The sequence below is a fragment of the Vombatus ursinus genome, unplaced genomic scaffold (assembly GCF_900497805.2).
Source record: "Vombatus ursinus unplaced genomic scaffold, bare-nosed wombat genome assembly UNPS02012515.1, whole genome shotgun sequence".
Classification (NCBI taxonomy): Eukaryota; Metazoa; Chordata; class Mammalia; order Diprotodontia; family Vombatidae; genus Vombatus; species Vombatus ursinus.
The window spans coordinates 17,238-45,013 of record NW_020952293.1 but is presented as its reverse complement, the minus strand read 5'-3'; the positions used below and the strand labels follow the sequence as shown (position 1 = coordinate 45,013).

The following is a 27,776-nucleotide window of genomic DNA, read 5'->3' as shown; positions in this document are numbered from 1 at the left end:
ATGACCCTGGCAGCCTGCTCGTTACAGGAGGAGAGTGCGTGGCATGACCAGCACAGCTTAGCAATCTCTTCTCCATGCTGCCTATACTGTCCCCATCCATCCTCCTCATCTCCCTTTCCCCTTGATCCCCAGTCTTCTAAACCCTGGACTCTGCCCCTGGATCCTCTGGCTTTCATACATGAGCTTTTGCCTCATCTTGCCTAGAATTAGGCCACCATGACACTTCTCTGTCATCTCTACACATCCCCCTCCCCAGCTCTCCTTTACATATTGGATTCCCCACTAGAACACAAGCTCCTTTAGGGCAAGCATTGTCTTGTTTCCTTCCATATGTATCCCTAGCACTTAACACAGTGGCACATGGTAAGGACTTATCTAGCTAGCTGGCAATGATGCCAATGCTAGGCACGAGGCCTGGTGGGAGAAGGCCTGAGCAGTAACTGATTTGTCTGTTCTCAGACAAACAGGAGTCACCTCTTGCCTCTAGCCCCCACCTCCAGAACAGCTGCTTGTGGCAAGGGGATGTTGAATGCTCCCTATCCTATACAAGCTTCACAAATAGCCTCAGCAGCTAGTCATTTCCTGGTTCCTGGCTCTAGACTTCCAGCCTCATCAGGACCCAGCAGCCTCTTTCCTGGCCTCCTCCTCCTCAGCCTCACCTTGGAGAGAGCTACCAGGCTCCACAGGCACCATTCCCCAGGTAGGGCTGAGAGTAGCTCAAGTGGGCTTTTTTTCTGGGGCTTCTGGTTCCCCTGAGCAGGGGTGTCCCTTCCATATCTTGAGCAAAATGTTGGAGATTGTGGGGAAGAGGAAGTTGGAGCCTGTGGATACACAAGAACATCAAAAAGATGGGCAAACCCAAGAATGTGGCTCGTTTTCTCTTCAATTTGTGGGGGTTAAAGAGAGAGATTAGGATACTCAATGGAAGGAAGGCTTGCAGAGTTATCTAGGCCCATCTCATAAACTTGGAATTGTTTTATTTTTATCATTATTATTATTAATGTCAAGTTTGTAAGTGTCAGAGGAAAAAGAGAACTTAAAATATAGCATGTTAGAGCTCAGAGGGACCTTAGAAATAAAAAATGCTAATCCTCTCATTTTACAGATGGGAACATAGAGGCCTAGCAAAGTTAATTGAACATGAAGTCCAGGTATCTTGGCTACCATTTCTCTTTCTACTCCAGAAGGAAGACCTTTTATGCTCTGCACATGCTCATCTCCAGTCTTCTTCCCTCACTCTTTCACCTGCCCCATCCCACCCTCCAAATATAAAACTTCCATCCCTTTCCTGTTCAAGCTGCTCAGCACTGGTTATCCCTTGGCAAGGATTTGACAAATTTGTTCCCACCCAAGTCACAACAGTTGTAGTTGCGCATCTGTCCTCCCATCCCCGACTAGTCCAATGCTTAGTTCCAGTTTGGATTCTGGATCACCTTGGGTTTTAACCCAAAGAAAGCAGTTGAAGGTTAGGATCACATTTCAGGGCCCTGAGATGAGTGAGAGTCAACATCCAAGGTGGGAAAGAGACCTTATTCTGGGCTAAGGGGAATGGATGAAAGAGAGTTAGTTCCCTGAGGTTGTTGGGTATGGAGAGGGGAGATGGGTGGTGGCCAAACTTCCTCAGGTCTGCAGAAACTGGACATATGCCCGGAAGATATTCTAAATGTACTATCAAGGATTCCCGGGACTGCTTTGAAGACAATCAGTGCCTAGAAAATATGACATGTTGTCATTTCAGCTGTGGCTACAAATGCCTGAATCCAGGTGCTGGCAAGGCTCTAAGTCCTAGGGAGAGAGAAAGCAAAGAGAGAGGTGAAATAGATATCTTCCCCTAAACATTACTCCACCCTTACCATCCCATATTTCCAGCCCTTTTATCCCAAGGGGTCATGCCTCCCTCTCCACTCCCCCAACTCACAGCAGGTTCTCACATCCACTTACCCTATCTCTGGGCAGCCATCTCCCTTCCTTCTACTATCTAATGGTCCATGTAAAGAATTGACCCTGAAGGGATCTCCAGGAAATAGGTCCTCTGACTGGCTGTCCTAAGTTTACTTCTATTTGCTTAGTGTTTGAAGATTACAGAGCCCAGTCATTTCAACAGCCCTAGGAGGTAGTACAAGTGAATAGGAGTGGGGGGGCTGGCTTAGAGGGGAAGAGCCTTACCCAAGGTCACATAAGCACTGGAGGCAGGATTTAAATTAGATCAGGCAGAACACTCTGTTAAACCATATTTGAAAGAACAAAACCTTAAACTCAATAGTCCTAGGACTGAGGGTAGCTCAGCCCTTCTGGGGCCATTCCCTCAGGCCCAGAACAGAGATCCCTGGCCCTTCTCCCCACCCATGGGATTCTAGGCCCCAGAAACAGAGCTTGTTTTCAGTCATGGAAGAGAAGACATTACCAAACACCTCTCCTTCCTTGCCTCCAAACAGTTCCCCAACCATTAGAAATCACAGGAGAGCAGATTGTCCAAGCTTAGTAATATTATTTCAATCAATTCTTTTCAGTTCCAAGGGCCTTTCCACTTTAGCAGTCACAAGCCACATTGGGCTGTTTCTTGAACCTTCTTTCAGGTATTGGCTCATTCTTAGGACACTTTAAAGGGCCCTGGCTGTTGACAAGAAGGGAGCACAAGTATCTCCACTCTAGGCCAGAGAATCTGGCCTGTGCACCCACTTACGAAATTCAGCAGATAGAGTCAAGTGATTTATCCCCAACTCAGGAGCCAAGCAAAATGAGGGAATGGGGAAGGGAAGTTAAATGCTGCCTTACGAACCCCACCTTCCTTCTCTTTATCCCTGGGCTCTCTTCCTCCTCTTCTCCCCCATCCCTGGGCCCTTTTCTTTCTCCCCTTGAACTCTTCTCCTCTCCCTTTTCTTGCTCAGCCTTGGGATCTCCCCCTCTCCTCTCCCTTTCTCAGGATATCCATCCCTCTCCCACTTGGAGTGTCTTTTTCCTATCCTGTCCTTCCCCAACCCCAAGTTTCTTCTCCAGGGTTTCACCCCGCAGTTGCCAGGATGGCCAGCCCTTACCACTCCTGACTCATCTCTCTCTGGTGACTCCTGAGCCCCATTCTCTTCAGATCCATGCTTGTTGCCTTTGGACCTTGGTTCCTACATGACCTCCACCCCTTGACGGTACTTGTCAGCTAACTACACTTGCCACCTCTTTTTCTATAGTGACTGCAAAGGCAACACTAATAAGGAGGACTGCAGGAAGGTCTGTGGAAGTACAACCCCAGAGGACCCTGCCAAAGACATACAACCCAAGCCCACAGCTTAGAGTCTGGAGCTTGGTTGAGTGGCAGGTCATTCTCACCCAAGACTTCTTCCTCCATCCTGAGTGTCCTCATTCTAGCTGAAACACTGGCCAGCTGTGTGACTCTGGACAAATCTCTTTCTGAGCTGTTTCCTCTTCTGTGAAAAGTGGATGGAGGAGGATGGTTGCTGGAGAAAACAGGTTCTTAAAATGCAATAGAAACATGAACTATTATTATTCTTCCCTCTTCTGCCCCAATCCATAACACTCTTCCCTTTAAAAAAAAAAAGTGCTCACATCCTACCTTCATCCCTCTATCCTACCACAGAGTTGACCAAAAATACCTCATCTGAACCTTATGACCTTAGGAAGGGGCACTATTGTCCCCCTTTTATAAGTGGCCCTCAAAAGGGAGTGACATGCCCAAGACTACAACTGGTTTTAGTGGAAGACCAAACAGGGGCTTTAGTGAGAACCTTTGCTTTTACAGCTGAGGCAACTGAGGGGAAAAGAAGACAAGTAATTCATTTACCATTAAACGCTGAGTCTCTCTCATTCTAAGCTGTCTCCCCCAAGGTATAAATCATGAAGAGGTTTCCCCATGGGTGTGGTTGACCCAAGTACACTTTGCTATTTACTTTTGCTTTTTAAAATTTTTTTTCTAAAAATATAACTTCTTATTAAATTAACCCAGCACTAATACATCTAAACTAACCGTTCATTTCTATGCAACAAATAAAAATGACCTGCTCTAGAAAGGCTATATTCAAAGAGTTTTGAATAAACCAATTTACACTCAAGTGTTACTGTTTCCCAAATGTGTGGAAAATGCTATGGGCCTTTGTTATTAAAGTCAGGGCTGAATGAAGTGACTTCTTCTCTAGGTATTTGTAATCTCAAAGAGAGGCTTTCACTCTTTCCATGAATGCCACCTGGCCCCTTCACTGTTGCCTTGTCCAGTGACTTGGGCAGAACAGTTGGCACATGTTGATGAAATAGATCAGAATGAGACATGCTTCTGGGGCAGACAGTGAGTTCACTGCCGTAGAAGCAAATTGTTCAGCAGGGGGGATGGGAAGTTGGTGAAGTCACCTGGGAGCCAGTTCCTTTGCTCTGCAGAGCCCAAGACTCATTGTCCAGAGATTGTAACTTGGACCTCAACTCTCCAGATCACCTGCATGCAGGTCTGACCCTCCTCTATGATGCTCTTCTGGCTACTTCATACAATGACTGTTGGAATCTGGGGAAACCGAGCAAAGAGGTAGGGAATGGAACCACTTAACCAGTCATAAAATCATACCATTGTAAGGGTCCTTAAAATAGAAAATTAGAATGTTGAGAGCTGGAAGGGATCTTGGAGTAATAGAATGTTGAAGGTCTAAGGGATATCAGGACCTAGAACCCAGGACCTAGAATGATAGATAAAACAATAAAACTTTGTGATCAGGTAGCAAAGTACTATATAAATGTGATTGTTACTGTTCTTCTTCTACTAATGACCTCTTCTGATGCTTTGTCATGGCATAGATATGACCCTGATTTCTTGAAAGCTGTGTAGTGGGACTCAAGTTGAAAAGGTATTCTAGGGGGGCAGCTAGGTGGCGCAGTGGATAAAGCTCCAGCCTTAGAGTCAGGAGGACCTGAGTTCAAACCTGGCCTCAGACAATTGACACTTACTAGCTGTGTGACCTTGGGCAAGTCACTTAAACCCAATTGCCTCACCAAAAAGTAAAAAAAAAAAAAAAAAAAGGTATTCTAGAGTGGGCTCAGTTATTATCTGAGGGACCAGCTTGGCTAAGAGGAAGACTCCTTGCCAAATGGCTGGCCAAGAGCTATTTCACAAGCTATTCATTTGGGGGGACAAGGAGAGGGGAAGAGAACAGTAATTCATAAAGACTCTGTTATCTTCCCCAGGGATGGTTTCACTCATTGTATTTGTAGCTGCATTCCTAACACAGTGCCTGGCACATAGTAGGTGCTTAATAAATACTTACTGATTGATTCTTACTCAAATATAGAGGAATCCCAATACAATATGTATTGATGAAGGAAGTATACACAGCAGCCAATGAAAATACAGAATTTTGAAGTGTTATTATTTTGTGTAGGGGAATGATAGATCTGTGATTATATTGGGATAGGGAATTCTCAGTGTGGAGATTCCTTCTGTTAGTGCAGATTGGCAACCTGTCTATAGCTAAGAGTCTTGAGAATCTCAGAAATCATAGATTTAGAGCTAGAGAGACCTTAGAGGTAGAAACTGATAATCGAGAGTTCTCATAGCCCCAGGGTGATGGCAATAGGTCTTATTCTATGCCAGGGGTTCTTTTTTTAAAGCATTTACTAAGCACCTACTATGTGCCAGGCATTGTACCAAGTGCTTTACAAATATTATCTCATTTGCTCCTTACAACAACTCTGGAAGGTAGGTGCTATTATTACCCCCATTTAACAATTGATGAGATTGAGGCAGACAGGTAAAGTGACTTACCCAAGGTCACATAGCTAGTAAGTATCTAAGACTTGGTTTGAACTCAAATTTTCCTGATTCTAGGCCCAGTGATCCACTATATCAACTAACTTTGAGGTCAAAAGATATGGATTCAAACCTTACCTCTGATACATACTGCCTGTGTGACCTTGGACAAGTCACTTAGCCTTTCCAAGCCTCATTTTCCCCTTGTGTAAAAATGAGGGAATTGGACTATATGACATCCTATATTTTATGGTTCCATTCAACTTGAACACTGTATGCTCTATGGTACAAGGGCAGCACCAGAACTAATTCTGGTATTCTGTATTCTAGGAAAGAGAAATTGAATAGGTCCTCCTTTGGGGATGCCAAGAAGGCCTAGCCAAGTCTAGGTAGCTTGGGTAGGACCACACTGGCAACCTGAGCCAACAGAGGAAAGGAAATCTAGGATGAGATTTTTCTTTCAGCTATAGAAGTTGCCTTGGACCTGTAAGGAGTACCTGCTTTACTCACCGGCAGAGTATGAAATTCCCATGGTGTGTAACCACCTTCACCTTAGTCAACCCTTGGTTTGGGTAGATCCTAACTACCTTTCTGCTGAGCCTAGAGGCTTCCCATTAGATATTCAATCTTTGGGCTGCCCATTAAGCCTAGGCTCCCCTTTGAAAATTCTAACCCTTAAGAGGTGGAAACAGTCAGGCTTAGATAGTTCAGGTCACTCACAGAGGAGTCTGGATGGATCTGAATGGACAGCAGAATGGATGGTGGGGAAAGAATGAGTAATCATTTGGAGGCAACAATCACACCCTGTAAATAATGAGGTCATTAGGTCATTAGCAGGGCTTAAGTCAGGTGGCACCAGGAGAGATGACAAGGGAAATCAGTGGGTACATGTCAAAGATGTACCTTCATGGGAAAGATTGCCCCTCCCCCTAAAAAAGTTTTATTGATTCTGCCATTTTTGGTCAAAGACACGTACCTTTTGGGGAAAGATTTCCCCTCCCCCTAAGAAAAGTTTTGATTCTGCCATTTTTTGGAGGATCCTTCTGGAGGTGGCCCAATCAATCCTGATAATTTGGATTTTCCACTACTTTAAGAGAAGTGAAAGTACCCAGAAGCATCTGGGGCAATATGGTGTCATGAGAAGGGCCCTGAGTTTGGAGTCAGAAAACCTGGATTCAAATCTTGATTCTGCCATCTACCCCTTCTGTAACTTTGGACAATTTGCTTAATTTCTCCAGACTAGGCCTGATTCCAAAGGTCTTTAAAGCAGGGTTTTAACCCTGGGGTCTGTGAACTTGAGTTTCTAAAAAATGTTTTGATAACTACTTCATTATAATTGGTTCCTTCTGCACTCTCCCATATTTTATTTTATGCATCTAAAATTATTCTGAGACTCTCCTCTGAATCTGTAAGCTTCACCAGCCTACTAAAGGGATCTAGGGCACAAAAAGGTTAATAATCCCTATACTAAAGGAAACAGGTGGTACAGTGGATAGATACTGGGCCTGGAGTCAGAAAGACCTGAGTTCAAATCTGCTCTGACACTTAACTAGCTGTGTGACCCTGGGCAAGTCATTTAACCTTTATCTGCCTCAGTTTCTTCAATTATAAAATGGAGATTATAATAGCACCTTCTTCTTAGTGTTGTTGTTAGGATCAAAGGATAGAATATTTATAAAGCATTTAGTCCAGTGCCTGGCACGCAGTTGATGTTTAATAAATGCTTTTTCCCTTCCCTTAATTGACAAGGTTAATTAGAAAAGATACCAGGTAGGTAATTTTAGCCAAATTATTTCTCCTTTCACTCAGTTTCGGGTTGGACTAGAAGGTCTCTAAGATTTGTTTCTGCTCTAAATCATCTGTGATCTGTCTACCATTGTGGTGTTGGGGGCCCTCACATCCCCAGAATCCTGGGGGCAGATCCGTAAGATCAGCCTGTGCTTGGCAAGAGTCTGTGATCTGCCAAGCATCTCTGCCTTGAGGCCTGGAAGACTTGGAGTTTAGTGTGGGCTGTTGAGGGAAGAAGGTAGGGGGAGGGCTTCAAGAGGAAAGCAGCCCAAAGAGGAAGGCAGTTTGCCAGATCGAGCCCCAGCTGACTCTGCCTCCCTTGGGACCATAGGATTTAATGCTTCAGGGGACCCTGGAGTTCATTCAGTGCAAACTCCTCATTTTGTGGAAGAGAACAGTTAGCCACAGAAGTCAAGTGACCTGACCAAGGTCATCTAGGTCACAGAACCAGCAGGTTCTTTGACCCTATTTTCTGGGCTTTTTCTATTCCTTTTCTGGATGGTCCCCCAAGTCCCTGGGCCACAGCCACCTCAAGGTTTTTCTCAAACTCTTAGAATCCTTAGTTTTCTGGAAGATTCAGCTCAAGCACCACCTTCTATGCATCTTTTCTTGATCCCCCATCTGTTAGTGCCAGCCCCCCAAATTGACCTTGTATCTATTTTGTGTATATACCTATATTTGTACATTGATGTTCCTGGCTTGATGGTAAGCTCCTTGAAGGCAGGCACTTTTTCACCTTTGTCTTTTTATTCCCCAAAGCAACTCGGTGGCACAGTGGATAGCCTGCTAGGCCTAAAGTCAGAACTCATCTTTCTGAATTCAAATCTGGCCTCAGATACTTACTAGCTGTGTGACCCTGGGCAAGTCACTTAACTCTGTTTGCGTCAGCTCTCTCATCTATAAAATGAGCTAGAGAAGGAAATGGCAAACTCCAGTATCTTTGCCAATAAAATCCCCAATGGGATCACAAAGAATCAAACATGACTGAACGACAACTTTTCATCCCTACACCTAGTAGGGAGCCTGACATATAGTAGGCACTTAATAAATGAGTAATTGATACATTGATTTCTCTTACTGCCATCAACTGAAATATTGCTCTCAGGGATGAAAGGATGTAGTCCAGTGCCTAGAATGTTGTATTTGAAGCAAGGGGTCCTGGGTTTCAAATCCAGCTCTGCTTCTTCCTAACTATGACTTTGAGCAAATCACTGAACTTCTCTGGACTCAATTTCCTCTGTAAAATGGGGGTGCACAAGCAGGGAACAATCATTTATGAAGTCCTTACTATGTTCCAGGTACCACCTAAATGCTAGAGATACAAGCAAAGAAGTCCAGTGGCTGCCCTCAAGAAGCTTGCTTTCTAATGCAGGAAGATAGCACAAAAAAGGGAACTAAAAGGGGGAGATAAGGTAGAGAATGAACTGGAGCAGGGCCATGGTGAGACTCTGGAGAGTCAGAAATATAGCTGGGAGAAGAATGGAGCATGGCCAGTGTACGTCTATCCCCAAAATGGAAGCCTTTGAAGAAACTCCCCAATTGGAGAAGGGGGCCAGGGTGTCAAAGGGATGTTCCAGTGTGAGAAGTCAGTGGGGCCATGGAGTTAGAAGAGTTAGAAGCTGAGCCCAAAGAGAGTCATAAGCCCAGTCAGGAGAGGAACGAAGCATGGGCTTCCACTAAGGGACGTCCACAGTCCCTTTCAGCTCCAAGTCTATAATTTCTTCGGGTTCAGTTCAGGCTTCCCTTTCTTCCATTTAGTGTGCCCAAGATGGGGATTGGGTTACACAATAGGATTTTTACTAATACTTAAAGGAAAACAAGGTAAAATGATAGCAATTTCTAGGACAAAGAATTAGAGCCACAAAGTTCAAAGATTTGAGACCTGAGTTAAAATGCCATCTAGGACATTTACTCACTGAGTGAATCTGCAAACCACTTACCTTTGTAAAATCATAGATTCCTTATCTGTAAAATATGGATGATAATAATTTCACAGACAACTCTCTAAGACTCTATTGCAGAGAAGATGTTGCTTTTATTGGTAATGGAACTTCCTCACCAAGAGCACTCTACTTTGATGAAATCATAGGTTCAATCAAAATTATAATACTCATAATAATTATTATCATCATCATTATTGCTGTTATTCCCCCACTTCACAGGATTATCTTGGAAAAATCAACTTGTAGACCTTAAATATGATATAAATGTGATGTTGTTGTTATTACTAGCAGGGGATAGCCTGAATTAAAATTTTGCAGTGACTGTTATGCAATGCATTGCAATAAATATTTTATTAGTAACATTTTGTTCATAGATCACTGTGCTAGGCTACAGTATACAAGGCTCCATGCTAGGCTCTTGGGGGATACAAAGCTTTAAAAAAAAATGACCCAGTCCCTGCCCCCAAGGAGCATGCACTCTAGTTGAAGATAAGACAATGTCCACAAATATGTATACAAAATGCTCACAAATAATCATGATTCAAGTTAGAAGGCAGAGTGAAGAGTGGATAGAGGGATGGTCTTAGAATTAGGAAGACCTGGGTTCAAATCTTGCCTCTGACATGGGCTGATTTTGTGATCCTTGGGAAGTAACTGAACTAGATGACCTGTAAGTTCTCTAACATCTATAAATCAGTGATCCTTTGTACTTAACCTTTCAGCATTCCAAATAACTATGAATCACAAAACCATTGATAGAGGGAGTTTGCTATAAAAATAAAAGCAGAAATGCAGTCCCACCCCATCTTCCCCATGAGCATAGGATACTGTCAAACAAAATGGGATAAGAGACTGGGGAAAAAACGAGATAAGTGGCACCAGGTTGGGCCTGGAAGGAAGAGAAGGGTCTCATCTAAAAGACAAAAGGAGGGAGTGCATTCCAGGCAAGGGAGGAGGCTTGCATTAATTCATAGGGGTAGGAGGCAAAGGATAAAGTCAGCAGTATGGCTGGAACTTTGGATTCATGAAGGAGACTAATAGGAAACGAGACTAAAAAGGCAGGCAAAGGCCACATGACTGAGGGCTTTGAATGCCAGGTTGAATCACTAATATTTTATTCTATTTTATTCTAAAGGTAATGGAGAGGGGTCATCACATCTTCCAAGTCTTAGTATCCTTACAGAAATACACAGAGCCTGTGGTCCTGATTCAGCACCATGGCTAGATGCCTCAGGCTTTGTTCCTCCTCTCCCTAGGCCCACCTAAATCTCATTCCTCTTCCAATTCACACCTGGTCCCTCCCTCACCAAACATTGAGGATCACTGTTCCCCAATACTATTAGTCTTATTTTTTATAGGATCAGAGAATATCAGAGCTGGAAGGGACGTTAGAGATCAGCCCATTTTGCAGATGAAGAAGAAAAGACCTAGAGTGGTTAAGTAACTTTCCCAATGCCACAAAAATCATAAGTAGCAGTCAGAAGAACCCAGGACCTCTGACTTTAAATTCTTTGCTCTTTTCACTATAGCAGGCTGTCCCCTTACCACACACAGTAACAGACAGTCACCATATACCCACAATAAGTCATATGCACATACAATTCTTGCCTTCAGGACATTTTCACAGGCTTGAGTCTCTTCCTAACTCTCTTCTCTCTGCTTTATCCTCAGTCCCAGCTGCACATGGATTTGGAGGTCTATCATCACCATCTTCCTGATCCTCATTCTCGCCTTGGAATTGATGTCTACTTTGACCTTTAAGAGACCAACAAGTAGGCGCAAGGAAGACAATGCTCACCCTCTGTACTGTCCTGATGACATTTCCCAGGGGCAAGTCACCTTGGGTGTGGGTTGAGGACTGGCCTGTGGCTGAGAATTACAGGTAGAGGACTTGCTCATGGACAGGGTAGATGGCCACTAAGGCCCACAGACTATGAAGGGACATCAACAGAGAAATGTGATACACCATATATATGACAAATGATAAAGGACTAAATGAAATCTGAGGGGAAAGGTTGTTACTGCCCAGGTCAAACATCAGAAGGCTTGAGTCTGATTCTTAGAATCAGAGTCACAACTAGGTAGAATTTCATCCAGTGAAAATTGGAGGGAGGGTGGTATGGTGAAGCACATTTGAGACAAAAGAATACCCAAACCAGGGAGAGCAAGAGTGACACAGGACCTCCCCACTGCCAAGAGAAGGTAACCTACCACCCAGAGAGACCCACAGGACAGTTGCATTCCATTCCTCTAGAAGGGGAATGGCAAAGGAAGGGAATAAGCATTTATATAGCAGCTACTATCTAGTAGGCACTGTACCAAAGGCTTTACATATATCTCATCTCGTCCTCATGGGAACCCTCTTATTATCCTCATTTTTCAAATGAGGAAACTGAGGCAAACAGAGTTTAAGGGCCACACAGCTAGTAGAACTCAGGTCTTCCTGACTCCAGTCCCAATGCTCTATCCACTTTGCCGCCTAGCTACCCTTAAGTTCCTAAGAGGCCCTGATGATGGTCTCTATGGGGGTAAACCATGGAAGCAGGCTCTCCCACCATGTCTGTACCCTATCTCTCAACTTCTTACATTTGCACTGGCTTTCCCCCATGCTTGAAATACTCTCTCTCCTCAGCTCTCCTGGTTTCTCTGACTTACTTCAAGACTCAGGTCAAAATCCTACCTTTTGTCAAAGAAGGTTTTTCCTGCCTCCACTAGTCCTAAGCAGTTAGTGCTTTCTCCTATGAGATTGCCTTCCTCTATCCTGTTTATATCTCATTTATATGTAGTTGTTTGCATGTTGTCTCCCCTGTTAGTGTATTGATCAGAGTTACTAAATCTCCCACAGTTGATTATCTTCACAATATTTCTGTTACTGTGTAAATTGTTCTCCTGATTCTGCTCACTTTACTTTATATTGGTTCATTCAAGTCCTCCTAGGTTTTTCTGAAATAATACCCTTCATCATTCTTATAACACAATACTTTTCCATCACATTCACATATCATAACCCATATAGTCATTCCCCAGTTGATGGGCATTTTCTCAGTTTCCAATTCTTTGCCATCACAAAAAGTACTGTAAATATTTTTATACACATGAGTCCTTTCCCTTTTTTATTTAATCTCTTTGGGGTGTAGACCTAGTACTGATATTGTTAAGTCAAAAGGCATGCAACGTTTTTCTAGATTTTTTGGCATAGTTCCAATTGCTCTCCATAATGGTTGTACTTGTTCACAGCTTCACCAACAGTTCGTTATTGTCCCTATTTTCCCACATTCCCTCCAGGAATTGTCGTTTCTCTTTTCTATCATCTTAACCAATATTATGGGAGTGAGGTGGTACCTCAGAGTTATTTTAATTTGCATTTCTTCAATTATTCGTGATTTAGAGAATTTTTGTATGACTGTTGATTACTTTGATTTCTTCTTATTAAAACTGCTTATTTATATCTCTTGACCATTTATCAATAGGGGAATGGTTCTTATTCTTATAAATTTGGCTCAATTCCCTATATATTTGAGACATGAGACCTTTATCAGAGAAATGTGCTCTGAAGATGTTTCCCTAGTTTCCTGCTTTTCTTCTCATTTTAACTGCATTGGTTTTATATGTGCAAAAACTTTATTAGCTATTTTACTTTCTGTGAACCTCTCTATCTCTTCTTTCATCATGAACTCTTCCCCTAACCATAGAACTGACAAGTAATTTCTTCCATACTCCAGTAATTTCCTTATGATATCATCCTTTATAGCTAAATCATGTAACCATTTTGACTTATCTTGGTATATGATGTGAATGTTGGTCTATGTTTATTTTCTGACAGATTACTTTTCAGTTTTCCCAGAAGTTTTTGTCAAACAGTGAGTTCTTGCCCAGAAGCTGGAATTTAGATTTATCAAACATTCAGTTAATGTGCTCATTTGTTGCTTTATATTGTGTACTAATCTGTTCCATTGATCAGCTACTATTTTTCTTATCCAGTACCAAATTGTTTTGATTATTTTATATTTATAGTATCATTGAATTAAATTTTATAGTACATAATATAATAGATAGTTAATATTAAATTTTGTAGCATAGTTTGAGATCTGATACTGGTAGGTCCCCTTTATTAACATTTTTTCCACTGATTCCTTTGATATTCTTGGCCTTTTGTTCCTCCAGAAGAATTTTGTTATTATTTTTTCTAGCTCTATAAAATAATTCTCTGGTAGTTTGACTGGCATGACACTGAATAAGTAAATTAATTTAGGCAATACTGTCATTTTACTATAGTGGTTTGGCCCAGCTATGAGGATTAATATTTCTCCAGTTATTTAAATATCTTTATTTGCATGAAGTGTTTTGTAATTATGTTCACATATTAAGGGTCAAAGACACTTTATCAAATGCAATTTTATTGCATTATGGTCAGAAAAAGACGCATTTAATATTTTTTGCTCTTCTGAATTTGTTTGTGAGATTTTTATGTCCTAATACTTGGTTAATTTTTGTATAGGTGCCATGTACAGTTGAAAAATAGGTATACTCCTTTCTTTTCCCTTCAATATTCTCCAGAATATTTTTTATGGTTTTTATGGTTAGATTTACCTGGGTATGAGAGGAATAAATTGAGGCCCCCCACTAGTATAGTTTTACTGCTCATTTCTTTCTGTAACTCATTCAGCTTTTCCTTTAAAAAATTGGTTGCTATCAATATTGATATTAATTTGTGGTCTGTGGTATCTTTAAGCAAAATGTAGTTTCCCTGATTATCTTTTTATTAGGTTTATTTTTGCTTTTGCTTTGTCTGAGATCATAATTTATACCCCTACCTTTTTTTTTTTTTACTTCAGATGAAGCGTAATAGATTCTACTCCAGCTCCTTATTTTAACTCTGTGTGTACTTTTCTATTTCAAGTGTGTTTCATGTAAACAACACGTTATTGGCTTTCTAATCCATTCTATTATTCTCTTCCATTTTATAAGTGAGTTCATCCCATTTATATTCACAAATATGAGTGCTAGCAGTGTATTCTCCTCCATCCTGTTATTTTATATTTAACCTTCTCTTTTTTATCCTGTCCCCTCCTCAAGAACCTATTTTGCTTTGACCACTGCCTCCCTTACTTTACCCTGTTTCTTAATCCCCATCCTTCCTCTGAGCCCCTTTCCCTCCTACCTCCTTACTGCATAAAAGGAAATTCTCTACCCAACTGTGTGTGCATTTATTCTTCCCTCTTTGAACCAGTTCAAATGAGAGTGAAGTTCAAGTATTGCCTGCTCCCATCCTCCATTCTCCCATCCATGGTGTAAACTCTTCTTTGTGCACCTCATTTATGTAAGATACTTTCCCCATTCTTCTTCCTTCCACCTTCTCCCAGTTCATCCCTCTTTCTCACCCTTCCATTATTCATTTGAGATCATCCCAACATAATAGACTCATGACCATGCACTCTAAGAAGACTCTCTCTAACTGCCCTAGTGATGACAAAGTTCTTAGTTTCTACATGCATCCTCTTCCCATATAGGAATGTAAACAGTTTAACCTTGTTTAGTCCTTTATGATTTCTCACTCATGTTTACCTTTTTATGATTCTCATGAGACTTGTGTTTGAATGTCAAAATTTCTACTCAATTCTGGTCTTTTCATAAAGAATGCTTTAAAGCCTTCTGTTTCATTAAATATCCATTTTTCCCCTGCAGGATTATACTTTAATTTACTGGGTAGGTTGTTCTATGCCTTCTGGAATATCATATTTCCAAGTCCTCACTTCTTTAGAGTGGTAGTCACTAAATCTTGTGTGATCCTGACTGTGGCTCCAAGGTATTTAGATTATTTCTTTCTGGCTGCTTTCAACCTTTTCTCCTTTACCTGGGAGTTCTGGATTTAGGTCATAATATTTCTTCAGTTTTCATTTTGGAATTTCTTTCAGGAAGTGATCAGATTCTTTCAATATCTGCTTTGCCTTCTGATTCTAAGATATCTGGGCCATTTTCCTTTATAATTTCTTGAAAAACAATGTCCAGGCTCTGTTTTTGTTCATGAAATTCATAGTATTTTTATCAATATTTTTATCAACTTTATCAATAATTTTAAAGTTATCTCTCCTCAATCTATTTTCCAGATTTTTCCAGTTATTTTTCTATGAGATATTTCATATGTTCTTTTTTCAGCCCTTTGACTTTGTTTTATTGTTTCTTGATGTCTTGTGAAGTCGCTAATTTCCATTTAACTAGTTCTAATTTTTAAGAAACTATTTTCTTTAGTTAGATTTTGTACTTTTTTAAAAAATCATTTGTCCAATTCTGATTTTTAAAAAGTTATTTCCTTCAATATTTTTGGGCCTCTTTTACAAAGCTGTTAATTCTCTTTCCACACTTTTCTTGAATTGCCCTAATTTCTTTTTCCAATGTTCCCTCTACTTTTCTCATTTAATTTTTTAAAAATTGCTATTTTAAAAAATTATTTTCTTTAGCTTTTCTAAGAATTCTTGTTGGATGTGTGTCCAATCTGCATTTTTCTTTCAGGCTTTACTTATAGATATTTTCAAGTATTGTCTTCTTTTGAGTTCTTGACTTGAGTTTCCCTGTAACTATAACTTTTTATGGTCAGGTACTTTTTTTGTTGTTGTAACTAAGCTTTTCATGGGCAGGTACTTTTTTTGTTGTTTGTTCATGAGTCCAGCCTATTTCTTGACTTTGGACTTTTTGTTAGAGTTGGGTTCTGCTCACTCATGAGGAAATGTCTGGCCTGAGCTGCCTTTTATGTCCTTCAGTTATTTTCACAGTTCAGTCTGGGTGCCTGTAAGTTTTTTAGTGCTTCAATCTGGTTTGATCCAGGAAGTGGTCTGTTCTGTACCCTCCTGGTCTGCTCCTTATACAGCCAAAGCCTTTGATCCTTTTGTGACCATGACCTCTCCTCTCCAGCTTGAAATTGTGTCCCAGAACTGAGTAATTGGAAACAGAGCTGCCAGATGACACTTATTCCTGCTTCCAGTGATAGTACAGGGATCCCCTGGGATCTCTTTCTGCCCAGGTGCTTGGTCCCCTTGCCATCACTGAGTGCTGGGTTGCTCCCTACTGCTGCTGCCGTCACCAGAGCCCAATGTTGCTTTAGCTTCTGTGCTGTGCTCCTAGCTGTCCCCCACCCCAGTGTCCACAAACCTCTCTTTCTGTCTTCCTAAGCTGCCCTTAGTCCTAGAAAAAATAATTTATGGTGACTTTTGCTTGACTACCTCACTAAGAATTAGGTCTGGTGCATTTTCTAGGTTGTTGTAGAAGAGGGAACTGAGGCAAAGTTGCTACCCCTTCCTCTACCATTTTGACTTCACCCTTGAGAAAAGTACTTTGCAAATGGAAAAATTAGAGTTGCCATTGCTGATTTCTACCCTCTGTGCTCTTTTCCCTCCTTGGGGATACTGTCTTGCCCTAGGGCTCTCTCCATCTTTCCTTTCCTTCCATCAGAACTCATCACATCTGCTCTCAGAGACTTTATTCACACTAAAGCATCAATGATTGAGAACAGCATAGAGGGGAACCATTTTCAGGGCTCTTTGCTTTTGTACAAAGATTAGGTCTTCAGCTAGAGGTTAAGTTAAAATAGTAGGATTTTAGGTCAGCCAGTTGGTGGAAAGGATTTGAGTGATTATTGGGAACTTCCTGGGGCTTCTGAAATTGCACCCTATAAAAACAGTTCCCTTTTAGATGTAGGAGGGAATGGGGAGAGAACACAAAATGTGTGATGTTTGTAGGTGTTTCAAGTTTTCCGACCCAGGTGGGTGGATATGGGGCATCTGGGATGGCCCCATCTACTAAAAGTCCCAGAATTCAAGAAAGAACCTATCTTTTGAAGCCAGGACTCCCATCTGTAACTCACAGAATATTAACAGAATGCCAGTCAGTCAATAATCATTCATTAAATGTTTTCTATGTGTAAGGCACTGGGATAAGAACTGGAGCTACAAAGAGAGGAAAAATAAACATAAAACTCCACAATCCTTGCCCTCAGGGCATCTGCATTCTAACAGGGGAGTCAAAATATAAATATCCAGTTATATACAAGATATATTCAGAATATATGAAGGTAACCTGAAAAGAGAAGGTCTTAACAGTGGGCAGAAGAAGAGGGGTGAAGAGAGACCTGGGAAAGGGTCCTTTGAAGAATTTAGGATTGGAGCCAAGTCTTCACGGAAGCCAGGGGAGCCAGAGGCAGATATGAAGTAGAAGAACATTCCAAGGCATGGGGGAGAGCCAGGGAAAAAGCAAGAAGAGAAGAGATGAATTGTCCAGTTTGAGAAACTGTAAGTAGGATAGTAGTTGGATTAGAAAGTTCATGGAGAGACAGCTAGGTGGCACAGTGCATAGAGCACCAGCCCTGGATTCAGGAGGACCTGAGTTCAAATCCAGCCTCAGCAACGTAACACTTACTAGCTGTGTGACCCTAGGAAAGTCACTTAACCCCATTGCCTAGCCAAAAATTAATAAATGAAATTTGAAAAAGAAAAGAAAGTTAATGGAGGGGGATAAAAAGAAGATTGCAAAGGTAGACAGTAGCCAGATGTGAGAAGTCTTAAACAGAAGTTTTTTTATTTAATCCTGGTGGTAATAGGGAACCACTGGAGCTCCTGCAGGTTAGGGAAGACCGTGGCAGAGTCAGACTTGTGCTTTAGAAAAATCCCCTTGGCAACTGAGTGGAGGATGGATTGGAGGAGGGAGAGGTTTGAGGCAGGTAGACTAGTTAGAAGGCTATTGAAATAATCCAAAGGAAAGGTGTTGAGAGTCCTGTGGCAGCATAATAATAGTTAACATGCATCAGTGAGTTAACATTTGTAAAGCCCTTTGCACACTTTAAAGTGCCATATGAATACTAGCTATTATTTTTACCATTATCATTATTATTACACGGAGAGGAGGGGATGGGCATGTGATAGATATTGTGAAGGTAGAAATGATAAAAGAAAGAATAGAACTTGGGCATCACTAAGTTCAACTCACTCATTTTAACAGATGAAGAAACTGAGGCCCAGAGCTAGCCAGTGACTCAATATAGTTGGTGAGGAGCCCGACAGGGACCCCAACCCAAGTGTCCTTGTCCCCAGGACTGGGCTCTTTTTGCTACACTGTGCTTCTGGCTTCTTGACTTGGAGTGCATGTTCCCCAATTTAGCATCAAGTTGCTAATTCATCCTGGGGGCAAGGGAATCTGGAACAGAAGTTCCTAAGCAATATGAAGGGATGGGGAAATAGAGGCAAGATGTCGTGGTCCAAAGGGGAAAGCTCTGGGTTTGAGATTAGAAGAATGGGTTGTTTCCCAGCTTTGTCTCTTACTAGAAGCGTGATGTAGGCCAACACCACTAACTTCTATGAGTGTCAGTTTTCTCATCTGCAAAATGGGACCAGGATTTCCTGCGCTGACCTTGCCAAGTTATTGGGAGGAAATAAAAAATACAATAGAAATATGGGTTGTTGTTATTATTTTTATGCCTCCAAGGGACCTTTATTCCAATTCTTCTCATCCCAGGCCAGGGGGGTCCCATGGTTTGAGAGGTTGACAACAGCTCTTGTTGGTGCTTGGACCGCTGGGTGGTCCAGGACCAGATATAAGAGCAAGAATTCTGTCTTGGGCTGAAGCACCTCGATCAATCATTTACTAAGCACTGAGCACGTGCCGGGTACTGTGCTAAATGCTGGGATACAAAAAGAGGCAAAAGACAGTCCCTGGCCTCAGGGAGGCTACAGTCTAATGCTCCTTTCTTCTCCACCCAGCCCCTCCTCTCAGGAGCACTCTCCTAAGCCACCCAGAATGGGCTGACACCTCTGAAAGAAAGAAACAAAGTGCCTCAAAACTCCCCAGGATCCAACTAGGTGGTTCTTGGGGGAAGGCAAGGGGATTGTCCTTCCCCACCTCCATTTCTAGTATTCATTCTCTATGTCTCTTATTCTAGTCCTGACAAATCTGGGTTCTAAGATTCCTGACAGCTCTGACATTCTGTGTTCATAAGATCATGGATCTAGAGCTTGAAGGTACCTTATGAGTCATATCATCCAACCCTTTCATTTTATAAGTGAGGGAGCTGAGACCCAGAAGAGCTAAGTGATTTTCCCAACATCACACAATCAGTAAATGGCAAAAATCAGGATTTGAACTCAGGTCCTCTGACCCCAAATTCAGTGCTTGTTCCACTGTATCACACTGCCTCTTCAAAGATCTCTTCCAGTTCTGATCTAATCTAATCTGATCTTTTTGGTCATCCAATCTTCTCTCCCTAATCTACCTAAGGACCTAGTGAGAAGCCAGGAAAATGTCCACGGCAAAATATAACATGTGATTTTGTTGAAAAAGGCCAGTGTCACACAGATTTCAACTGCAAGCATTCCATGAAGTGCTGCCATTACAGCTGTGGGAAGAAATGCTTGGACCCAAAGGCAGGTAAAGAAAGGCCCTGAACAGGACTTGTTCTGGGTTTTCTACTCATAGATTATTGTTGCTCACCCTTCGTTCTAGAAGAGAACCAGTGATATCAGGAGGGTGATGTCTTGACTCGCAAGTGAATTGGATTTGAGTGAGGAAGGGCTGTGCAAAGTCATCAGCCTCTTAAGGCAAGGCTTGGATACTTTGCAGTCTGCTGGTCCCAGAAAGGCTGAGGGTGCTGAGCTAGAGAGTTCCAGGGCTAGGACAACTGTTCTTTTCAGACTCCGTATCCTGGACAGTCAGCAAACCTTCCATCCATACTGCTCAGCAGTGTCTGTGATGTCAGGATTGTGCTCCTTCAATGAGATGGTGGATATGAAAGTATTTTCTTAATAACATAAGCAGTTATTAGAATCATTATTGTTATGATTATTCATCTTTCTATTCATCTCTGAAAACTGAACAGATTCTCTTTTACCATGTTGTCTGCTAATTGTCACCTGCATTTACAAAATGCAGGTATTTAACTAGATGACCCCTAAGGTCCCTTTGGATGGTCCAAATAGCCCCTTCTGTTTGCTGAGGATTTTCAGCTTCATTTCAAGGGTCCTCTTTTATTCCATCCAATCTCCATGAGACATCTGTAAGAGAGAAAAAGACGAGTACAAACCTATAGGTTAATACCAACCCTCAGTTTATATGGAGGCCTGGAGAGGGAAAGGGATTTGCTTGAGACCACAGGAGTAGGGAGTGGCAGAGCTCAAGTCTCTAGATTCTCCTGCCCTAGTACCACAGCCCTGGCTGGGACTGAGCAGCCATAGCAAGCACACAGAAACAAGGAATCTGCTCCCATTCTTTATCCCTCATTTTCCATCCTCCCCCCAGATTTATGCATCCTGTCACCAGAAGTGGGCAACTGTGATGACTTTCACTTACGCTGGTTCTACAGCATAGAGGCACGTACCTGTGAATATTTCTTCTACAGTGGATGCAACGGGAATGTCAACAATTTTCCCAGCAAGAAAATCTGCGAGGACACCTGTGGTGGGACAGGTGAGATGCCAAGCATGGTAGACTCGGGGCTGAAGGGCTGGGCATGGAGATAAAGGGAGGAGTCTGCCTGCATCTTTCAAGACACCATAGAGCTCACCTAGTTCAAGAGTTCTTAGCCTTTTTTACATGACAGGCTACCTTGGCAGTCTGGAGAATAGGAACACCTCAGACTAATGTTGCTGTCACTTTTTAATTCATTACTTAAGGAAGTGCTAAATTTCAGCTACAAGTTACTAAAATGAAGATGTAATTTTTTTGCCACCCAAGTTCACAGACCACCTGAAATCTATTTGATGCCTAGCTGTGTCTAATCTGATTCTTTTGTGGAAGGGAAAAGCTGAGGCCCAGAGAGAAGAAAATTATTTGACTGAGGTCATACAGTTTGTAAGTGGCAGAGTTTGGTTTAGAACCCTGGACTCCCTGTGCTACTTTAACTTCTGGCAAGGGATCTCCCTCAGACACTGGGTCCCATTGGGCCATCCCTCCTGCCTGAGAAGGTTTGCTACAGTTCTATCTTAGTCCTTTCCTTCCCTCCAGTGGAAGATGCAAGGCCAGGAATGAGGATTGAATTGGTGATACAGGATTGGGGGAGATTAGAAACCAGACTAGGGGGGCAGCTAGGTGGCGCAGTGGATAGACCACTGACCTTGAAGTCAGGAGGACCTAGGTTCAAATCCAGCCTCAGACCAAACATGACACTTACTAGCTGTGTGACCCTGGGCAAGTCATTTAAGCCCAATTGCCTAAAAAAGAAACAAAGAAAGAAACCAGACTGGGCCAGTAAATGGGAAAGGGAAGGAAAGACTGGTTTAGTTAGCTGACTGTACTGAGAGCCAGGTCGTGGTCATGATGGGGAGCAGAGTACCAAGGACATGGAAGATATAGACTTCTGTAATCACATATAATAATACCTATGGACTTAGAAAAAGAATAGAGAAGTAATCAGTGAATTAAAGGAGGGAAAGTGTCCTGGAGAAGGCTTGGGGCCATGCTTTGAAGGAAGAGGGGGATATTATTCTGGTGAAATAAATTTTGGTGGAAAGCAGGGGTGGCTGCATCTAATGGGGAGTGCCTGTGTCTTCTCTTCCAGTCAGGAAAGGATTTTGTCCACCCTTCCCCTTCAAAGGCATTAGCAACTGTTCTGCGCCCTGTCATAAAGACCCAGAGTGTCCTGAGACATACAAATGCTGTGATTCTAGCTGTGGTTTGGTGTGTACCCCACCCTGGAAAGGTGAGATCTGGAGGGAGAATTTGTGCCTCAAAGCTGACTAGACACATGACCAGAATTAGAGATTTGGGGCATCAAAGCTGGCCCTGAGCAAAGATTCCCAGCTATACAAGTTGGTCACAAACAGTATCTCATCTTAGAGCTAAGGGAGAACAACTAGCCTCATTTTACTGATGAGGACACTAGAACTCAAGATCTCTGATGTTTAGAGATTGTCTCAATTTGGTTTAAAGAGTCACCAGGGGACTAGCCAAACTTTTGGAGCCAATGACTAGCCACCCTCTAATTCCTCCAGGCTTAATCAAAGGTTAATTAATGCTGCTACAAGAAGTGTGACCCCTGGCAGCAAAGAAGAGAGCCAGCCATGGATTTAAGTAAGAATTAGTCTTGGCAGTCAGAAATTGAGTTGCATAGAGGAGTAGGACCATAGAGACATTCTTAGCAGAGACACCATACCCAGTGAGGACGTAAGAAGAGGCAGGATATCAGGATTCTGCAACATCAGAGGCCAGAGTCACCTTGACATATATATTCCCTAAGTGTGTACTTCTTTGCTAGCACATATATGCTCACTCTTCCTACTTATACTGTGTGTATTTGTGGGAGAGTATACCCCAGGTTTATAAGGTTAATGTTTTGTAGCTATTATTCCTATGATGCCATTACAATAAATATCTTTTTTTAGGTAATTATGTCAACTGGTTGACTATTAAAGGTGAAAGCCTGAGCACTGGTTAAGACCACTGAGAGCTAAGTTCTAGGCCTAAGTCATGGAGTTGTCTGCTTTCTTGTGTTGCTATACAGTTAAGCCCTGGGACTGTCCGCCTCAGCCATCCTCTTGCAAGGCAATTAAGAAACCCCTGTGTCAGAGAGACAGAGACTGTGAATGGAACGAAAAGTGCTGTTCTGATTGTGGTTTGATGTGCATTAAAAGTTAGTAATGAATGAGGTTGGGGAAGGTGGGAGGAAAGGGAGGTGAATGCCCTTGGGAATAATGTCAAGTTCCCCTCCTGACTGTGGGATCTCAGGTTGGGAGTGAAGGAAAGGGCTTGGGGATGGCAAATGGAGCCCAGTTCAGAAGAAAGAAAGATAGGGCAAATTTTCTATTTAGGAAGTCCAGAGAACATTGCCACCAGCATCTGTAACAAAAACTAGGCTAGGCTAGAAGAACTTTACCTTCATCAACCACATCCCCCACTCATGTTCCACGGAAATGAGCCAATCCCAAAGCCTTCACAGAAGCCCCTGGATTTTGAGATGTTGCTGAGAGTGCCGTTGCTGCATAGCGCCTGGCTCTTAGGAAGTGGAGCAGGGATTCTTCATCTATTTTGTGTTATGGACCCTTTAACTATCTTGGCCATTCTAGTGAAGCTGATGGATCTCATCTTTGAATGTTTTTAACTGCATAAATAGAATATATAAGATCACAAAGGAATCTAATCATATTGAAATGCAGTTGCCAAAGTATTTTTTTAATTCATGGACCCCAGGTTAAGACCCACTCATATAGAGCTTAATCTGACCTTGGAGATCATCAACATATTTTACAAGTAGGGAATGGGCAATGAGGTGGCACAGTGGATAGAGCTCTAGCCTTAGAGTCGGAGGACTTGAGTTCAAATACAGCCTCAGACACTTGACACTTACTAGCTGTGTGACCCTGGGCAAGTCACTTAACCCCAATTGCCTAAGCAAAACAACAACAAGTAGGAAAACTGAGGCCCAGAGAGTTTGAATAATTTTTCTGAGGTCATATGGGAAGCACATGGTGATGATGACGATGTTGTCTAATACTTCTATAATGCTTTCAGATTTGCCAAAGCTTTACATATGTTATCTCATTTGATTTAGGGTCAAGGAATTAATACAAGTCCTTCTAATCTAACTGTCATGATGGCTTTCAACTGTTGCCCTGTATTTGCTGGACTTTTGACTGAAAAAGACTCAAAAGAGAAAAGAACTTCAATCATGAAAAGAAGGAATCCTTTCCAATTCCTGGGAAGGGCTGACTTGTAGAACACCACCATCATCTTTCATGCCACCAAATTCCTTTTCAGGCTATCTTCCTATGTGGAGTGTTTGTGACCCCCAAAATAATCAAATCAGAGACTTTTTCTTAAGAAAGGCAAAAAGGAGTTTTATTGCTTTCTCATGAGAAAGGACACACCCAGCATTCCCTCAAGATGGCTCCAGCCAGGGTGTGTGAGGGAGTGGAGCTGAAAGCCAGTTTATGTAGACCCTAAGGCAGAATCTCCACCCTCCCACTAGCTCCTCTTCCCATTGGCTGGGCTTCAGAGTTCACAGTCTAAGAGAGGAAACTTCCCCAGCAGCAAGGTTTGCAAAAAGGCTCAAAACAAGGAACTGTTGGTTCAGCAGGAAAGTAAGAAAAAAGGAGGGGAGAGCCAGAAAGCCTGGATAAACAAGATACTTTCGGGGACATGGCCTAATGTACTCCCATATCTTGTTTACATATTTGTATAAACCAATAAACCAGGAAATCAATTAACCAATCAATAACCTACTCTCCCCCTGTCCTGTTTTCTTATCAATTCTGTGGGAACCAAACTGTTACCATTCCTCACATCCCAATGCTTTCCACCATATATTATGGGACACTCTCTGTCCTCCAGAATTCCCTGCCCACCTCTTTCAATGTCTTCCATTTTCCCCTTAATTGAAATGTTTTCCCTCTTCCTCTTTGTCTGTCAAAATCCTATTTGTCCTTCAACTTGCAACTCAGATGCTCTCTCCTCCATGAAGCCTTCCCTGCTCCCCTTAGTAAGTAATGGCTTTCCCTGGCACCTCACTTTGTTTGCTCTCTGTAGCATATTCATCGTGTAACGTTAGATGACAGGCAGCATGGCATCATGAACAGAAACCTGACCTTAGTGTCAGTAAGACATGGGTTGGAGTCCATACTGGCTCTGGAAACCCGGGCAGGTCTCAGTGCTCTAGGCCAGTGGTGCCACATTCAAATGGAAATGGGGGCCATTAAGCCATACGTAAGGATCCCTGCAGGCCAGAAAATCACAAAGAAACATTATCTATGTTTTATTGTATTTCTACTTATTTTGTTAAATATTTTTATTTAAATTCAGAGAAAGCCCATCAATTACGGAACAGCTGAACAAATTGTGGTATACATTCTGATGAAATACTATTGTGCTGTAAGAAGTGGTGAGCAGGATGGTTTCAGAAAAGCCTGGGAAGACTTACATGAACTGATGCAAAGTGGAGTGAGCAGAACCCGAAGAACATTGTACACTCTAACAGCAACATTGTAAGGATAATCAAATGTGAAAGACTTAGCTACTCTGATTCAAAACAGTGATTCAAGATGATTCCAAAGGTCCCATAATAAAAAAAAAATGCTATCCCCTTCTAGAGAGAGAACTGATGAACTCTGAGTAGCACATTAAAGCATGCTTTTTTTCCCCTTTTCTTTGTTTCTTGCTTTTATTTGGGGTTTTTGGACTACATAGCTAACCTGAACATATGTTTTACATGATTTCCTATGTACTTACCTTCTCAATGAGTGGAGGAGGAGCAAGAGAATTTGGAAGTTAATTTTTTTTAAAAAATAGTAAAAAATAAAATAATGAATTTAAAGAAAATTTCCACCTAGATTTTAATTTGATTCAGGCTGCACTTGAAAGAGTTGTGACTGAATATTTGAGTCCTCTGTTCTAGGCAATTCTCTTAGATTATAAATTGCAGAAAAGTTGCTGGTTTGCATTGGTGAAGTGAATTTCCTTATCCAGGAGCTCCCTAAACAATTGAAATCATAGATCTGGTGTCTATCCGTATGCCTGATAATAGATATCATAGCTTTCTGTGTCGGTTTCTCATCACCCTGGGGACAAGAAGTGTATAACACCTAAGAAATGCTTGAGAAGGATGAGGGAGAGACAAGAGAGAAATGAACGTCAGTCTTTGAGTGGACAGAGGGGAAGATGATAATAATAACTCGTATTTATTTAGTTCTTTGAGTTTTCACAAAGTTTTGCCCTCTTAGTAAGATAGTATGAGAATTTTTCTCTATATTGTATCAGTCAATAAGTTTTAGAGTTAGAAAAAACCTTGGAGATCATTATCTCCAATGATCCTCAACTCATGGGTTGTAGATCAACTCAGAGGGGTGCATGAGGCCACACAGTGAATGCCACTGATCGGGGGCATAGGATCAGATGGTGCATTAGGGGTCATCTAGTCCAACGCTCTCACTTTACTGATGAGGAAACTGTGGCCCAGAAATTTTAAATGATTTGTCCAAGGTCACACAGATGATAAGTGTCAGAGGTGGGATGACTCCAAACCAGCCCTCTGAGAATTCATGAGTTGTGGGAAACCATATCAGCCCTCTCATCAAAAAATTCAGCATGATAAGTAAGCAAGCATATAAGTATCAGAGTCAAAGAAAGGAATAAAACCTTTGGAGCTGAGGGAAAAGGCATATTTTACACACTATAAATTACTACTTTTCCATTAGAAGCATGGCTGCATTCACAGTAGCCTTTTGCTCTTAAGATCTTTCAGTTAATAGATACTGATAACACAACTGGGGCAGCTAGGTGGCATCATAGTGCATGGAGCACTGGGCTTGGAATCAGGAAGATTCATTTTTCTGAGCTCAAATCTGGTCTCAGATGCTTACTAGCTATGTGATCCTGGGCAAGTCACTTACCCCAGTTTGCCTCAGTTTCCTCATCTATAAAATGAGCTGGAGAAGGAAGTAGCAAACCACTCCAGTATCTCTGCCAAAACAACCCCCCAAGTAGGGTCGTGAAGAGTTGGACACAACTGAAATGACTGAACCACAAAAACAGTACAACTATGACTAGGGGCAGGGGGAGGGCAACCCGAAAATTTTGGTATTAAAAAGATTGAGACCCATGAACTCATCCAACCTTCACATTTTATAGATGAGAATAAAGAAGTGAGTTGTCCAAGATGATACTGGTGCTGAGAATCAAAGCTACAATTCACACTGGGGTCTCTGACTTCAAGACCCATATGTTTTCTGCTAAATGTGAGGTAACTAAGTCGAAGAGGTGAAACAGTCAGAAAGGTATACCTCATACCTCAAAGATATTGCAGGTTAAATTCCAGACCACTGCAATGAAGTAAATATACAATGATCTGGGAATCACATGAATTTTTTTGTTTCCCAGTGCATATAAAAGTTATGTTTACACTGTGCTGTAGTCTCAATAGTATTATGTCTAAAAAAATTATGTATATACCTTTATACCATTATTACTGAGCAGGTAATCAAGGAAAGAAAGGATAATTAAGAAGGGAATTTTCATTCCTACTGAGGCAATTGTGAATTTTACAGAAAGGTTCTATTTATCCCTTCATTCCCCATCTTGCAACACACACACACACACACACACACACACACACACACACACACACACAATATCTTAAGAGGGAACACAATTTCAACCCAAACAATCTTAGAGATCTACTTGTCCAGAGGCTCTCCACCCATAGACCCATAGTCTGTAGACCCTGGGGGAAAGAGGGGGAACCTATAAGGTAACTTGGAATGATTTAAGGTAGGATCATACACTCAAAGGACATAAATGAATATCTGCTTGTGGAATTAGAAGGCCGGGAGTGTACAAGAATC

General features: G+C 41.9%; 1 protein-coding gene across 1 annotated transcript; it reads left to right on the top strand.

The window, feature by feature from the left end:
- Positions 1-23,074, top strand: LOC114039952 (WAP four-disulfide core domain protein 8-like; the record flags this gene model as incomplete). The annotated part of the gene is made up of 8 exons (XM_027857908.1): positions 1-34; positions 600-700; positions 761-852; positions 11,140-11,240; positions 19,729-19,878; positions 20,746-20,913; positions 22,004-22,144; positions 22,946-23,074. Coding segments are annotated over exons 1-8 (916 nt in total), but the record flags the coding sequence as incomplete, so codon positions are not given.
- Between the last annotated feature and the right edge of the window lie 4,702 nt (positions 23,075-27,776).